The 16,341-nt window shown below is 61.6% G+C and overlaps 1 protein-coding gene across 2 annotated transcripts; it reads right to left on the bottom strand.

Annotated features, from left to right (window-relative positions):
* On the bottom strand, positions 1–15,669 carry UBE2I (ubiquitin conjugating enzyme E2 I). 2 transcript variants are annotated; one of them, XM_009008883.4, is made up of 7 exons: positions 15,534–15,669; positions 11,502–11,578; positions 11,230–11,313; positions 9,942–10,014; positions 5,526–5,635; positions 5,303–5,382; positions 1–2,085 (listed from the first exon to the last, which is right to left on the bottom strand). In XM_009008883.4, the coding sequence occupies exons 2-7, from the start codon at positions 11,565–11,567 to the stop codon at positions 2,022–2,024; spliced, it is 477 nt and encodes a 158-aa protein (XP_009007131.1). In that variant the 5' UTR covers positions 11,568–11,578; positions 15,534–15,669; the 3' UTR covers positions 1–2,021. The 2 variants fall into 2 exon arrangements, with proteins under 2 accessions (XP_009007131.1, XP_035122329.1); XM_035266438.3 differs by lacking the exon at positions 15,534–15,669 and adding an exon at positions 14,937–15,203.
* Between the last annotated feature and the right edge of the window lie 672 nt (positions 15,670–16,341).

The following is a 16,341-nucleotide window of genomic DNA, read 5'->3' as shown; positions in this document are numbered from 1 at the left end:
TCTTTGCAAATGCTTTAATTGGTGGATTCTCAGATACAGTGGTTAACCCATTGCCCACAATTGTCACTCATTCAGAGGCACCTCATGCCGGGAACACACCTTCCCTTCCATTCAACAAACGACCCCGTTTCAGAGCTGTTACAAGACGCACGTCCTCGTGAGGCCGAGGACGTGGGACGACAGAAGGAGCATTTCCTTAGCTGAAGTCACTACAATCGGCGAGAAACATCCGTTACTTTAGAATACATTAACTAGAAAATATATTGAATTTCCATATATATGAACCGTTCACATGTGTAACTAATCCTAAGCGCAGTTCAGTCATACAAAATAAGACATTCTGGGAGTGGCTGGAAATATTCAAAGCGGCTCAATTCCCCAGGTAAGGCCCACGCGTTATAAACGGGCCGAAAACAGCCGAGAGCTCGGTGCCCTGGCCCTGCAGAAGCCAGAAAGCAGACGAGGCACCCGCTGCACCAGAGCGGCCAGCGCCGACTGGGAGTGCCCTCGCCCACGGCGGTAGGGGCCCCTCACAGACGGAGGGCGCCGAGCTCCCCATCCCAGGCCCTGGGCCGCCCTCCCTGCACTCTCTGCACCCACCCGCCCCCTTGAGACCCAGCTCCAGCCGCCGGGGAGTGCCCGGGCCAGCTCCAGCCCTGGAGCTCAAAATGAGACTGAGGAGGGCCAAGCCCGATAGGATGGGGAGACCGGGTGGGGCCTGGGGGGGCTGGCCGCAGCCCCCAGGCCTTCCCATCTCTGTCCATTGCACCTTCCTGCTGGGTGGCGACCTAGCCAGGCCACTTCCTATGATGGCTCAGCCCTGGCTCAGGCAGCCACACGAGGCCCGGCTGGCCCAGCCTTTGCAGAGGGCTCAGGGCCAGGGCTGCTTGCGAGGGGCGCAGCCTCCCCGGGAGAGACCACTCAGGCGGCATCAGGACAGAGAATTCCAGGCACAGGCTGCCCAGGGCCCTCCACCTGTCGCTAAGGGTCAGGGAAGCCCCGGAGGGGCCAAGCTGTGGGCTCTCCTGCATTTGCTGGGGTGGGAGCAGAGCTGCCTCCTGAGGCATGAGGGACAGACACCCGAGGTGGTGCCCATGACCCAGCCACTGAGGAGGGGTAGCCCCACCAGCAGGCTGCCTCGAAAGCAGTCCTCATGCAGCCTCAGCCCTGGTCTGGCCCTGGCCCTGTGCCCCACCCAAGACAGCTGGCACCAGGGCACACCTTCCAGGGTCTCCACGCCAATCCCACCCTGTGCAGATCTTAACTGCCCAGTGCTCTCCGGCCAGAAGCTCTGGGGTGGGGAGCACAGAAACCTCAGCAGCACAGCACAGTCACAAAGATCCAGGGCAAGATGGAGCCACGCAGCCTGGGCAGCCGACGGGAGAGCCGGGTCCTGGCTCTGGGGGGGGCTGCAGTCGGGAGGGGAGGGCCGGGCACTCGGAGGCCACCTCCTCACACTTTCAATGACGATAATGCAACCAAAACCTTTATATAAACAGTTTATTTACCCTAAACAGCAACACAGACAAAACGCCATATAAACACAAGGAAGTGACGCAGAACTGAGGCGGCTGACCTGGGATCTGAGGCTCGAAGGCAACACAGCCCAGGCCCTAGAGGAGCGGCGGGGGGGCGCATTTCCAGACAGCCAGCCGGGGCGAGGTGGAGCTCTGCACGGTGAGAAGCATGCCTGCGTCCGAGAGCGAGGGCTCGCTCCTGGGGGACTCACCCAAGTATAAAAGTTTATCATTTTACAGCAGTTCAAATACTGACATCAATATTAAAATAAAAGCAAGTTTTACGTAACAATCCAAATACAAAAGACTGAAGGAAGAGACCCTGTATGAAAAACGGGCAACTGAGCGAATCGAGACTGCGTACCCGCGGCGGCAATGGAAGATGGCGCCCGCCCAACCCCCCCGGTGACTAGTCACTGTACGGAGAACTTGATAGATTTGCAAAAGTGTAAACAAGTTCCTGCCACACCAATCCCTTCCTTTCTGCGAGGCCACAGCCGCTGCTTACGAGGGCGCGAACTTCTTGGCTTGTGCTCGGACCCTCTTCTCATACTCCACTCTGTTTTGGCTGAGGAGGTCAAAAGAGGAGGCAGTTAGCGCAGCGGCCCCGGGGCCGGCTCGGAGGACGGGACCTCCTGGGGGAGTGCAGAGGCAGGGAGGCCTTCGTGGCGGGGAGCCCAGGCCGGCTCTGATGAGGCCGAGACCAGCCTGTGGTGAGGGGTCGGACGGGCAGGGAGGAGAGGAACAGTGCTGGGCGGATGTGGCGTCGGAGTGGAGGGCACAGGCCCCACGTGGCTCTCGCTGCCAGGGTGCCTGCACCATCATCACCAGCGCCCACATCTGATCCTAACTAGCCAACAGCAGCTTCCCTTTTTATAAGTCTAGGAACAGTGCTAATAAATTAAAAACACTCATTGTTTGCCATTGTTAACTCCCAAAAATAGAAACTAAGTTCTGGAGGGCTCTTCCATGAGGCTCTCAGCCCAGGGGTAAAGGTGTGGGAAGGCAGGCCTGGCTCAGAAGGGGCTGTACCCTAGCTGGGTGGTACAGGGACACTGGGGAACAGGACCGGGGCTGGGCCTGGGAAAGCTGCCCAGGAGGGCAAATGACACACACTGCCTGGGCAAAACGGGTCTGTGGGAGGGTGGCCAAGGTTTTGCCTGGGGGCTGATGGGCTGCGGGGGCAGCTCGACCTTGAGGACCATGGGAACACCACAACAGTTACGGAGGTGGCTCCTGGCAGTCTCTCCAGGACTGGAGGTGCTCTGAGACCCTGAGCTGAGTCAGGGATGGTGCAGAGTGAAGGCCAGAAGCCCAGGATGGCCCCAGGGCGGGTACCATTCCCACGCAGGCCAAGGGCCTGGACGGCACCCTACACCACCAGATGGCCCCAGGGCAGAGCAGCTCAGCTGGGTGGGCATGGAAGCACCCAGAGGCAGTGCCCACACAAAGAGGCACCTACCAGGGCAGGAACACGGCCCAGGGCCACCAGGAAGCCCAGGAAAGAGGATCTGAAACCCGCACAGGAGCTGCACAAAGGGTGCTTTCCAAATGCGTGTTTGTGGGAGAAAGAACGCTTGTTCATGTGAACACAAGTGTAGAGGGCAGCGCAGCAGGCTGGGCTGACAGGAGACACCAGCAGAGTCACAGGGGGATGGCAGCCCCGCCAGCCCATGCCACAGCCCGGAGCCACCACCCAGCTCTGGAGGCATCGGCAAGGGCTGCGCAGGCCAGACATGGCTCACGCTCACACCGTGCTGGCGACAGCAAACCAGCCGAGGGCCGGACAGGAAAACATTTGCTTTTTCATTTTCTTGAGATAGGGTCACGCTCTGTCGCCCAGGCTGGAGTGCGGTGGCGCGGTCCTGGCTCACTGCAGCGCCAACCTCCGGGCTCAAGCGATCCTCCCACCTCAGCTTCCAGACTGCTGGGACCACAGGCGTGCAGCACCACCACGCCCAGCTCGGTTTGTTTCTGAGAGGAGGCCTTCCCATGTCGCCCAGGCTGGCCTCCAACTCCTGGGCTCAGGCAATTCTCCCATGGTGGCCTCCCAAAGTGTTGCGATTACAGCCGTGAGCCACCACACCTGGCAAAATTTTAAACTTTTTATAGAGATGGGGTCTCACTATGGAGACCAGTCTGGTCTTAAATACCCAGGTTTAAGCCATCAACCTGCCTTGGCCTCCCAAAGTGCGGGGATTACAGGCGTGAACCACACACTTGGCCTAGGAAACATTTTCTGACCAGGGACAGTGGCTCACGCCTATAATCCCAGCACTTTGGGAGGTAAGGAGATGGATCACCTGAGGTGAGGAGTTCCAGACCAGCCGGACCAACATGGAGAAACCCCGTCACTACTGAAAATACAAAAAATTAGCTGGGTGTGGTGGAGCGTGCCTGTAGTCCCAGCTACTCGGGAGGCTGAGGCAGGAGAATGGCTTGAACCTGGGACGCGGAGGCTGCAGTGAGTGGAGATCGTACCACTGCACTCCAGCCTGGGCAATAAGAGGAAAACTCAGTATAAAAAAACCCCCCAATTTTCTGCCTCAAGGGCCATGTGGACACCCGTGAGGACTGTGGCTTCCTGCCCGAGGGAATGCGTCTCACGGACTCCTAGTGCACAGCAGGCCAGCACACAAACCCAAGTCACGCCATGTCCCACGAGCCAGTTCCAGCAAAGACGGCTTACGGAGCGGCTGTGTGGTGTGCAGGGGAGCCAGGCTGAGGCTGGGGTGGGTGCTGTGACACTTGCTCCCTGCCTGGGGCCTCTCTGCCACCCTCAGCCACCAGGGAGGGCACTCTGTAGACACTGGGGCTGGGCCTGCGAACAGGGAGAAACACGTCTCTCCGGAACCAGGGGCCTTCCCTCAGGACCTGTGCAGGCCGGGCTCAGTGCAGCTGGGACCCCTTGGCCTCCCTGTTCTGACCGGGAGACACCCCTGGAAGGAGCGGGCCTCCAACCCCATGGTTGCAGGGATGTGCGGGATGGCTGCTGGGTAAGCCCTCTGGATACCTGGTTGCTGGGGCCCCCAGGACCCCCTCAGAGGTGTGGGGACCTGTGCTGAGATGAGGCTGGGTTTCTCAGTGCTGCAGTGGGAGTCAGAGCCCCAAACCCACCTCCTTGCAGACCTAGCCAGAGCAGCTGCAGAGGTGGCCCGAGGGCTGGGGACAGGACAGGCAGGGCATGGCCTCTGCTCAGGGCAGGCTCCTCCCTGCCATCCCCAGCACTGTGTGGCGGTCGTCTGCATCCTGACTCACACCAGGCCCTTGGTGCAGATGGTGGCCACAGGACCATGGGGACCCTTCTAGCCGAAGCGGCACCTCACAGGGACAGGGTGGAGCGCATGCCTGTGTGGCGGCATCCCTGAGCCCTGCGGGGCTGGCCTCACCCACAGGAGGCAAGTGTGCTGGGGACGGGACAAGCAGCAGGGGCGGTGTGGGAGGCTGTGCTGGTGGACAGGCCCCTCAGCATGGCCTCCTCCGCCGCCCGCACGCAGGAGCCTTTCCTCCTAGCCAGCCATGACTCACTGGGGCTGTGGTCCCAGATGGCCCCTGTCACCTGGCCTGCTCCCGCTGCGAACAGGGCTCCAGGGCCGCCCATTCCCACCGCAGACCCTGCGTACAACGGTGCCTGCTGCCCACAGGGGTTACGCCCCGACCCTCGCCCTGGAGGCGGGGACCCTGGCTGTCTCTAGCGTGAGCCTGTGTGTCCGGTCCCCTCCAGCCAGGTGGCCTCAGTGGGGATGCAGGGAGCTCCCGCCGGTGGCGCCAGAAGTGCTACCTACCAGTAAATCGTGTAGGCCTCTGCTTGGGCTGGGTCTTGGATATTTGGTTCATTTAGAAGTTCCTGTATTCCTAATAGGATCTGTGCCAGAGACAAAAACAAGACAGGAGTGTGAGCAGTCTGAAAGGGAGACTCCCGTGAGACTGGGCTTCAGCCAGAGCGACTGCAGACCCGCATGGCAGCAGGGGACACTGAGGCAGCCGTGGCGTGCAGGAGGCCCGTACCTGTTTGATTGTGATGGCTGGCCTCCAGTCCTTGTCCTCCTCTAAGATGGACAGGCACACTGTCCCCGAAGGGTACACATTTGGGTGAAATAACGGTGGTTCAAATTTACCTGGAGAACGAGGGAGAGGAAGCGCTTTTTGGAAGCAGACACTGTCCAGATCACCCTCCTCCCCACACTGGGGCATCAGGTTGCCAGACAGGTATTTGGCCAAGAACTTTTCAAAAAAAAAAAAACAACAGAACTGTGGCGACGAGGAGATAAGAGAATAAGAGAAAGAAACATCCACCTCTGCACCCAGGAACAGGGCCTGGGCGACACAGCCTCGGGCCAGAGACAAAGCCGTGTCTCCCGGGATGGAACTCGGGGAACAGCAGCCCCAGGGTGGCCGCTTCACCTGCAGCTCCATGTCCTTCCCAGCTGGGCCAGACTCGGGGGAGACAGGAGGCGGCGTCCAGGGAAATAGCCAGGCCCTTCCAGAGTCAGCGGCTTCCACGCAGACCCCCTGCTTCCACAAGACACAGGCTTCTGGACCGTGTTATTTCTTAGGGAAAAGCAGAAGTCTGCCACCATTAGCCCCGTCTGGGGCCATCTTTTGCCAGGGCCTTCTCCCACTTCTCTCAATGCTATTCACTGACACGCAGTGCAGCAAGTCTAGTGGCATTACCAAAAAGACAGTGTCCACGAACACCCATGTCTCCCCAACACTCGCTCCTACTGACCACTGTGCCTGCCCCCAATCCCAACGCCAGCATCCGCGGGCAGCTTCCTGGACTTCAGGTACCATGGAGAAGCACAGTATACGCTCCTTGGGGAATGCAGCGAGGGCACCACCGCAGACCGCCCCACACCGTGAACCATCCCACACCGCAGGAGCCCACAGGCGACACCAGCAGCTGCGGGGCGGTCCCGAGTGTGAACCCTGGCGCAGGAGCATGGTGCTGTGGAACACTGCATCACGGCGTCCGTCCTCAGCCCTGCTGCCTCCAGGCTGCTCACGCAGGCTGCATCGCCGGCGGATTTCAGCCACTGGGTAAGGTGCACGGCGGGCACTCCTGTGGTTCTACACAGCACCTCCTGGGGATTGCTGAGTGGAGCCCCTTCCAGCCCCGACCGCTTCCTGGCGAATGATTCAAAGAAGGTCCTGAAATGACACATCTCACAGGGTTCTTCTCCTGCTCTGGGCTCAACTTCTGGCTTTGAGAGTTGCCCAGGCTGGAATGCAATGGCACGGTCTTGGCTCACTGCAACCTCTGCCTTCCGGGTTCATGCGATTCTTCCTGCCTGAGCCTCCCGAGTAGATGGGATCACAGGTGCCTGCCACCATGCCCGGCTAATTTCTGTATTCTTGTAGAGATGGGGTGTCTCCATGTTGGTCAGGCTGGTCTTGAAGTCGTGACCTCAGGTGATCCGCCCACCTCAGCCTCCCAAAGCGCTGGGATTACAGGCATGAGCCACTGCACCTGGCCCAACTCTTTGCTCTTCTAAGGGAATCTTTTGGCGAACTTGAGAGCCTGATTTCAATTCGATTTGATTTCTCAATCTCATTTCTTCTGCCAATCACAGCTTGCCCACAGAAAGGCACACAGGTGCTGGCTGCCAGCATGCCAGCCCTCGGAAGGGGGAAGCTGCCTCCTGCTTCCTCATGACACCCAGCCTGGCTGCCCCTGTGCTTTGCAGAAGGCACAAAAAAGGAGCGCTCTCCCGCCTGGACTGTCCGCCAGGTGTCACGTGGCCTCTTCACTCTTCCCCACCTGTCATCCTAGGACATCCGGGCTGTGGCAAAGGGGCCTGACACCGGCACCCGTCTGTGCCTTTGGTGGACACGCGTGTGCGTTTCTGTGAATCATGGCTGACTAGAGGGAACAGCCAGGCTCTACAGCAGGCAGGAGCTCAGGTTCCAGAGACGTGACAGGCAGCATTCCACGGGAAGCCTCCAGAACGAACGTGCTCTCCAGGGGCGGTGGAGGGCTCCCGCGGCCCTGCGCCCCGGCTCTGTCAGCTCCTGTGCCGTACAGCCGCTCCCTCTGGGGAGGCTTCCACGCTGTGCAAAGCCAGGTATCCCGGCCTATGTCTGTCGCCGGGAAGTGGCCTCTCCTGTGAGGAAGACGCTGGACCTCATGGCTGTCTGCCTTCGTAGTGATTCCTAGGAGCTGTGGGCAGGGCTGAGACACGTACATACACTATGGAGTGCCTCCTGTTGTCTTTAGCATAAAGAGACGTTCTGGGTCGATGCAGTCAACTAGTCGGTGTCCCACAGCCAGCACTCCCAGAGCGCCCTGGTGCAGAGAGCCTTGCCTGCAGAGCTCAGGAAGACGCCCTCCCGGGTCTCTCTCCATGCTGTTGTTTGAGGGCCATGGTCCACCTGGAAGCTGTTTCTCTGTGGCAGGAGGGAGGCAGAGCTTGTTTCTCCTACTGGGACAGCCCTCCAGACCGGTGCCGCCACACGCGTGGTGTCTGGCCTCCTCGCTGGGCCTGCCTGTCTTCTCCACAGCCCCGCAGTCTCCATCCCCGAGTCCTGAGGGAGGTCTGGCGTGGCGCATGTGCACCCACCGAGCCTCAGCCTGGCCCTTGCCACCTCTACTGAGAATCCAAGTCCCTTGCACCTCCACACACAGTCCGTGCCGTACGGCACAGGAGCAGTCTCCATCGAGACGGGCACCACACGGAGCCTGCAGACGGCCTGGAAGAGAACGGCCGTCTGCACGTGTCTCCCCTCCACACGCAGAGAGCTCAGCCACTGCTCAGGCCGCCCTGGTTTCCCCTGCAATATTCTAGTTTGCAGTACAGAGGCCTTGAACCAACCTTTTCTTCATTTATTCCAACCTATTTCATGCTGCTGTACACGGCATAGTTTGAAATTACATAAGAGCAGATTTGTGTAACTCAATTTCTATTATTTATTTTTTGAGTCGGTCTCACTCTGTTGCCCAGGCTGGAGTGCAGTGGCACGATCTTGGCTCACTGAAACCTCCACTCTCACGTTCAAGGGATTCTCCTGCCTCAGCCTTCCAAGTAGCTGGGCCGCCACACCTGCTAATTGCTGTATGTCTTTTTGTTTTGTTTTTTTTTTAGTAGAGACAGGGTTCCACCACGTTGTCCAGGCTGGTCTTGACCTGAGGTGATCCGCCCACCTTGGCCCCCAAAAGTGCTGGGGCTCTAAGCGTGACCGCCTCAGCCTCCTGCACTGCTGCCTGGACGCACGGCCCGTCTGCGGGCCTGGCTTCCTCCCACCCCTTCCACTGTGCCTTCTTGCCTTGCTGCAGCTGAGTTTGCTTGGAATTCCAATACAAAGTTGAATCAATGAACACAGCTATTTTTAGATTTTTCTTAATTAAAATAAATCATTTTGCCAGGAGCGGTGGCTCACGCCTGTAATCCGAGCACTTTAGAGGCCAAGGCAGGCGGATCACCTGAGGTCAGGAGTTCAAGACCAGCCTGACCAACATGGTGAGACCCCATCTTTATAAAATATAAAAATTGAAAAAAATTTTTTTAAATTAAAAAAAAAAAAAAAACGAAAAGAAAAGGAAATCATTTTAAGTGATACCTGGGCATGGCGAAAAAAATCAGACAGCAAAGGACAATCCAAAATGAGCCAGTCTCGGCCGCGGTGGTGCCGAGAGTCGTCCTCAGGTTCCTCTGGAGGGTGGGTGCCACGGTGGAATGCTTGTGTGCCTCGACTGACAATCACAGGGGAAAGCTTTTTCAACTGTCGCCTCACCATGGCCAGGCGCTCTCTAGGTGCTGGGTGCATTGACGCGTGGAACTCACTGGACACCACCTGCCGACTGCCAGCTATGGGAGGGCGGGGACCCGGCGGCCCTCTCCTCCCTCCTGAGCTTTGCTGCACTGGCTGGCTGAGGTCATCAGCTTAGCTATGGGCAGGATCTGGGGCCTGGCCACAGCCTTTCTTCCCATGCTTCCTCTGCTGTCACCTGCTCTATACCTGCTCAGGCTGCAGACGCAGCCACGGTGGGGACAGACCGTAAGAGACCACACAGCAGGAGCAGTAAGAAGGTGGACCGACAGAACTCCTCAGAGGGTGAGACTGCATGGCAGTCCCTCTGCACATCCATCCATCCAGGGCAGGGTCGTGCGGTCACCAAGTCCTCTGTCCTCAGTGAGGCTCCAGGCACTCCCAGTCCAGGAGCTCCGGCCTGGCTCTCAGTCCCTCCGTGCACAAGACTCTGGAGCTTCCCAGCCCATTAGCCAGGACAAGACTAAACCTACTGTGTGCACCGCCCGGCCCCGGAGCTGGAAACAGACTCAAATCTGCAGCCCAGCCGGGATCAAGAATCAAAGGCGACCTCCCGGTCTGTGATCTCCCTCCCAGCTCCACGCAGACCACCCAGCCCAGGGCGCCACGGCCGCAGCCAGGGGTGCCTTCCAGGGCACTGAATGGCGAGGTACTCACATTTCGGTGGTGAAGATGGATAGTCATCTTTGAAAAGCATCCGTAGTTTAAACAAGCCTCCTTCCCACGGAGTCTAATGGGAAATAAACCGTGGTGAGATGAGCTGCTCGCCCGCACAGGGCGGCCCAGGAGGAAGGGGCCTGCTTCTCAGGCACAGCCCCCAGGACACCAGGGGCCAGAGGCCCAACAGAGGTAGCTCCTAAACCAGCCTGCAGCCTGGAACAGCCTCAACAAGAGGGCTGTCAGGACCTCTGCTGTGCCCAGAGTAAGTTGGAAAGGAGTGGAGGCGGGAGGTGGGGGCCGGGCTGGGGGCAGAGCACCGCACACTGGGGCTGGCACAAGGGCACCAAGAGCACAGCATTGCCCTCACCCCAGGGGTGTTCCCAAGCACCCACCCCCATCCCGCCTGGACGAGGCACCTCTGCCGCCCACGACCCCACACCACCTTCCACCTTCCTTGGCGCTGTGCACCAGCCTCGCCCTAACGTGAGGGGCAAGGACGTCCTCATCAGAGCCTCGGACAAGTGACGAACCCAAGCCACGCTATGTCTCGGGCAAGGCAGAGTCCTGGGGGCTGCTGAGCTCAGGGGACCAGAGCTGCTCTGAGTTTCACAGAAACCCAGAGCGGGGCCAGAGCCGGAGGGAACGAGGCCTTAGGCAGGACCAGCACCTCAGGGGTCTCTCCGCTCCCTTCGGAATCAACAAGCATGAACTGCACGTGCACCGCAGCCTGGAGTCCCCGGCCAGGCGCTTCACGTGCGCGGGCCAAAGAAGACAGGCACATGGGCTGTGCTGCCTGCCAGGGACACACAGGGGTCCCCAAGCAGGACGCCCAGGCAGACGCCGCCGGTCCCTGGGGGGTCTCCAGGAGGCGGCTTTACGCAGGGCTGGCTCCCCCTACAAACCCGCTCCCGAAAGCTGAGCCACACGCTGAAGGACGCAGCCGAATCCTGAAGGACTCCTGCCTCTCCACCTGCTCTCAACCTCGCCTGTGCAGCTCTGCGTTCCCAACACACATCAGAGCCCCTCCCTGCTGCCACAGCTCAGCCTTGTGCCCGGCCAGGTGCCAGCCTGCTTCCTTCTCAACCAGAACTGCCCTGGGAGGGGATACAGCTGTCAAACCTTGCCAGTCCCACCTTCTGCGTTCACGTCCCGATGGGGCAGGGGCCAGGACAGAGCTGGGATTTGACCTGTGACAAGGATGGCTGTCACGGACGGCAGGGATCTGAGTGGTTTCCCTGTGGTGCTGGGCCCCGCCAGGCGGAGGCCGGCAGCGTGCGCCTCTTACCCCTTTCTTTCCTGGAATGGCGCACTCCCAGTTCATGAGGTTCATCGTGCCATCGGGGTTTTTTGTTGGGACAGCCACGAAACCCTGAGAGAAAACAATCACAAAAGCCCATCAGCGCGGTGGCATCATTTCACCAAGATCACCGAGAACCCGCCTGTGAGTCCCAGTGGCTGGGCACAGGCACGTGGCCGGCTCCCTTCCGGCAGGGACGTGACAGTTTCAACCCGGGAGACTGCCCACTGCGCTGCACACGGACATGAAGCTCTCCTTACAAACGGGTGGTCTTTTCTCCACGCTTTCCTCTCCTGAGCGAGTCTGCTGAGGGCGATCCCCGACATGTTCAGAGTCCCTGCAACACAGGAGGCAGAGCACGCCATCAGGAGAGGCGACGCAGGCTCCTGCTGCCCGATCACGCGCACACCGGCGCGCAGCAGGTGGACCTGCTCCAACACCTGCTGGCCCAGCTCAGCAGGACTCTTCTGCAAGCCGCTGTCCAACCCTGGGGTCCACCAGGGGAGGCTTTGTGAGTGGCTCCCAGATCACCTGCCGGGGTGGGGGGCAGGTAAGATCCCTTCCCTGTGCCCACCCCCACCATGCCCCCATCTGTGGCACATGGTGTGGCCTCTGCTCCATGGGGACAAAACAGACATTCAGAGACTAGGTGGTAGCTGCCACCCTGTGGTGGCTGGCATGGCAGGGTCCCCACCACACCACCAGGTGGGGAATAGGCAGGGCTGGGTCCCCAGGTGTGTGTGGGGTACTGGGTCCCTGACTTAGTATTGGGCACTCAGAACTGAGACATCGGCCAGTGGACTCCTGTTATTCTTGAAGACAGGACGGAAGAAGCACCAGAGGGCAGAGGCTCAGACTTGCTGTGGGAGGAGCCCCCACAGGGCCACCCTTCCCAGACCCCACAGCCACTACCGCAAACCTGTGGCTTCAGGGGACAGCCGGGTCCTGCCGGGCAGAGCAGAGCTCGGCATAGGGGACCAGATCCCTGGCCAGACGAAGTGGCACACATTTGGATGGGAGCTCAGGGGCCGGGCACCTTTGCCTTATGGCTCTAGGTGGGAGCATGCTGGACCGCACTGTCGCCGCAGGAGGGCTGCAGATCCAGGGAGATGTTCCTGGCGCTGAGGACACCAGGGGGCGGGGCCCGCAGCCTCAACGCCACCCTCGACGGTCACCCTGCTGGTGGCCACCTTTACTCACGGAAACAGCACTCTGTTTACCGACTTGCTGGAGAATCGAAACCTAAGTGTGTGCTGGTTAGCAAAGTCCACAGGGACGCTGCAGCCGCCCTCAACTCTGGTGTTTCAGCACCAAAGGGGGGCACCTCTGTGGAGCTGAGGACTCCGCCAGGCCTTCTACGCTGTAGGGGGGCCGTCCTAGGTGGGCACAAGGGCCCTGGTGACCTGGATGGTGTGGGACCCGTGGAGGCCCGCGCACCTCACACACCTCACAGCCGCAGGAAGGGCCAGGGCAGCACTCCACCAGGGCCACAGCGCCGCAGCCCCACTGAGGACGGGGCTCTGAGAGGCCTGCACTCAGGTTTTGGGCAGCACGATGACCTTCCCTGAGTCAGCAGAGTAGAGGTGTGGGGGCTGGGATCTAAGAAGCCCAGGCAGGTCCAGCGTCACCAGGGCACCAGGGTTCCGGAAGCCGGGCAGGGTTGCTAGAGCCGCGTGCCCTGCAGGGGGATTTGGTTCATTTTCACCAAACACGGGTTCTCATGGTAGTCCGAGAAAAAGCAGGCAGAGGAACCTGGGTCCTCCAGTCAGCAGGCGCTGGTGGCACTGGGAGAGAGTGACAGGGGCCACTGGGCCCTGGCCTCCAGCTCCACGACTAAGTCCAAGACAGGCAGCCGGGGCTGGAGGCAGCCACGGACTGGGCCCCACTGGGATGTCCTTCCCCACATCTTCCTCACTGAGACGCAGAGGGTCCACAGGCCACCTGCCCTCCTGACCGCTTGCCCTTCCCCACACCCTCCTCTAAGTCGGGAGAAAGTGGGGGAGGACACAGCTGGGCCGAGCTGGGGGCAGGCAGGGTATGGGTCCCAAGCAGGCTGGAGTGCTCGCCAACCACGGTTTCAAGGTTCTCTCTGCACTGGCTGGGGTCTGAAACTCCACACCCCAGCCGGTGTGGAGTTTTCTCCACCTTCCCCTTCCATTGGCTCTTCCACATGGAGTAGCCCAGCACCACCTTGGTACCGGCGGCCTGAGAACTCAGGGGCTCTTGCTTCCCCAGCCCCAGGGAGGAGTCTCTGAGTGGCTGCAACCTGTGCCCTGTGCAGTGCATAGCAGCCTGGCGAGTGGCTGTTTCACGAAGGCGCCAGCTCCCAGGTGCCCATGGTCTGAGCGGGGCCAGGCATCAGACGGGCCTCTGAAGCCCCAGACCAGCGCTCCAGTCACTGAAGGACCATGGGCACCGATGCTCACAGCCAGGCAAGACCAGGCCATGGAGAGGCCAGCAGGCCTGGGACTCTGCCACAGGTGGCCTTCCTGCTGAGGACTGGACAGGGCCGCCCAGAGGCCGTGCTCAGCCCCCAGCTATTGTTGCCTCAGGTGTGAGAAGTCATGAGGGTGGTCCTGCCAAACCTCCTGCCAAGACCGGGCTGCTGCCGCTGTGCCGCCAGCCCCAAAGCACTCAGCACCAGGCGGGGGTCGTACAGGACACTCTACCATCAGGGCAGGGAGCCACAGGTGCACACCCACCCATCCTAGGCAGAAGCCAGGCCTGGCCTCCAAGATCCCTGCTCCCCCTCCTGCTGGCCTGCCCACTGGAGAAAGTGGCCCATCTGTTACAATGTAATCACAACACAGACCCAGCATTCAAAAATCCCACTGAAAACTGAATCCATCCTCCCCAACTAACAGATAGGCACTTAGTGAACAGCTAGGAGTCACTAAGGGCTTCAAAACAGGAAACTTTTACGCTACAAACACAAAAACAACTCTTCTGTCAGCGCCAGGCAAGGCCCAGACACCGGCAGCAACGGGACCTCTGGGCCGGGCACTCCAGGAGCTGCCCGAAAGTCTGCCGCCTGCCCTCCCACAGGGCACACGCAGAGGGCTGAGCTTGAGCATGTCCGATCACCACCTGGCTCTGCTGGCCGACTGCACCCACTTCAGAGCAACTTCCTGGCTGAGGGTGAGCAAAGCGCCCATCTCCCACAGTGCCGCCCACAGCTCCGCAGCCCTCATCACCAGAACAGGTGGGCGCCCCGACAGGCTCGCACCTGAAGCCCTCAAAGGTCCTCCTGCACCCAAATGCACACTCTCCCAGGCCCGGGAGGATGTTCCCTTCTGCACGACCCGGGCACCTGCAGTCGGGACACGCTCACCTGGCCGCACCTGACCTGTCTGTCCCAGGCCCCCGGGCTGTTTCCGCAGCGAGATCCCAAACCCCGGGACACCTGCAGCCACCCAACAGCCTAGGGAAGGGACCTCTTTGTGAGCCCCCAGGGCAAACTGAGGGTCCTTCCTGTGTTCTCTCCGCTAGGTTCTCTACCCAAAGGCAACGTTTCTTTAAAGAGCAAGAAACGGGTGGGGTGAGTCCTAGGGAGAAAACCGACGAAATCCCCCAAGACTCCGCGGACAGAGGAACTAAACGTGACTCCCGACTCCACACCCCGAACCACTTCGTCCTGCGCTTCGCGCCTGACCGCAGGCCACGACCACAAGCCCAGCGCGTCACCCCGCACCTGCCTCCTACGGCCCCAACTTCCAGAGCCAACCACGATTCAACCGGTACAAAGCGGCCCGAGACCGGACCAAACTCCCACCAGCGGCGCCGGCGGGGCGTCTTCAGCGGCGCGAGAGAACTTGGACGCGTTTCGGTTTGAAGGCCCCGAAGAGCCGCCCGCCCGCCCGCCGGCCCCCACCCGCGCGAGTCAGCGCTGTTGCAATCCGCGGCTCTCCCCCCGGAGGCCCATCCTCGTCGTCCGCGGGCGACCGTGACCCCGGAAGCCGCTCGCCGCGGAGGAGGAAGGCGCGGCCTCGCGGGGCCCCGGCTGCAGGTGGCTGCCCCGGCCCCGCGCCAGGCGCACCTCGAGGGCGAAGTGGGGGAGCCCCGGCCCCGAGGGCCTACGGCGAACCGGGCGCTCGGGCTACAGCCCCGCGACGCCAGCACCGCGGGCCGGGCCGGCGTCGAGCGCGGGGCCTCTCTGGGAAGCTCGGCCGCGACGCGGGGCCCGGGCTCGGCGGGGCGGGGCGCGGGGCAGCCGGGGGCCCGGGCCCGACAGCGCTGGAGGCCTTAGCCCGCCCCCGCCCCGCGGCCCCGGCCCGGCCCCCGCCCGCGCTCACCTCGGGCGGCCGCGGCCCCGGCGAGCGTCGCGGACAGGCGGAGGACCGAGCGGGGCGGCGGCGGCGGCGCTTCCCTTTGTCTCGGGACTTCCCTCCGGAGCCCGCTCCGCGCGCAGCCCGAGCAGCTCCGAGGACCCTGGGGCGGGCGGGGCGCGCGAGGCGGGGCCTGGCGCGGGGCTGCCCTCCGCAAGCCTGCCTCGCGCGCCGCCGCCGCCGTCCCGCCCCGAGTGCTGCCCGCGCCACCACCCGCCCCCCGCCGCCCGGGCCCCGCCACCGCGCGCCCGCGACCCGGGTCCGCCCCAGGAGCCCGGTCGGGGGGCGACTTTCCAGTCAGGCGGCGCCCTGGACACCTACACCCTTAAAGGAGCCGCGTCCCCGATGTGAGGGAGCGTCTGCAAACTCCCCTTCGGGGCGCCCGCGTCCATCCGAGGACGCGCCGGCGAGCAGCGGGGGCAAAAGGAGGCCGAGAACTCCAAAAGCTCCCTGGATACCCGGAAGTCACCTCTCCAGGCACACGTCCCGGAGGTTTCCTTGGGGTCAGGGCCTGGGGTCTGGGGGCAAAGACCACTGAGGCCTAAGGATACCCTGAAGCGTCGCAGGACGGTGACGCTCCCGCTAGTTTAGCGCCCTGTGAAACCTCTTGCAATTGGCCAGTTCGGGGCGGCGGGCGGGGAAATCTTCTCATCCGCCCAATGAGCTGACCCGGTACAAAAGGCCGAATGCGCGCATGACCGACGGGAGGAGAAGTGAGGATGTTCCCTAACCTGGGGGCGGACCCTGGGCGGGGGCGGGGCGCGGGGCCTGCGAG

The sequence above is a fragment of the Callithrix jacchus genome, chromosome 12 (assembly GCF_049354715.1).
Source record: "Callithrix jacchus isolate 240 chromosome 12, calJac240_pri, whole genome shotgun sequence".
Classification (NCBI taxonomy): Eukaryota; Metazoa; Chordata; class Mammalia; order Primates; family Cebidae; genus Callithrix; species Callithrix jacchus.
The sequence above is the reverse complement of the archived record's forward strand: the minus strand, read 5'-3'. Positions and strand labels throughout refer to the sequence as shown.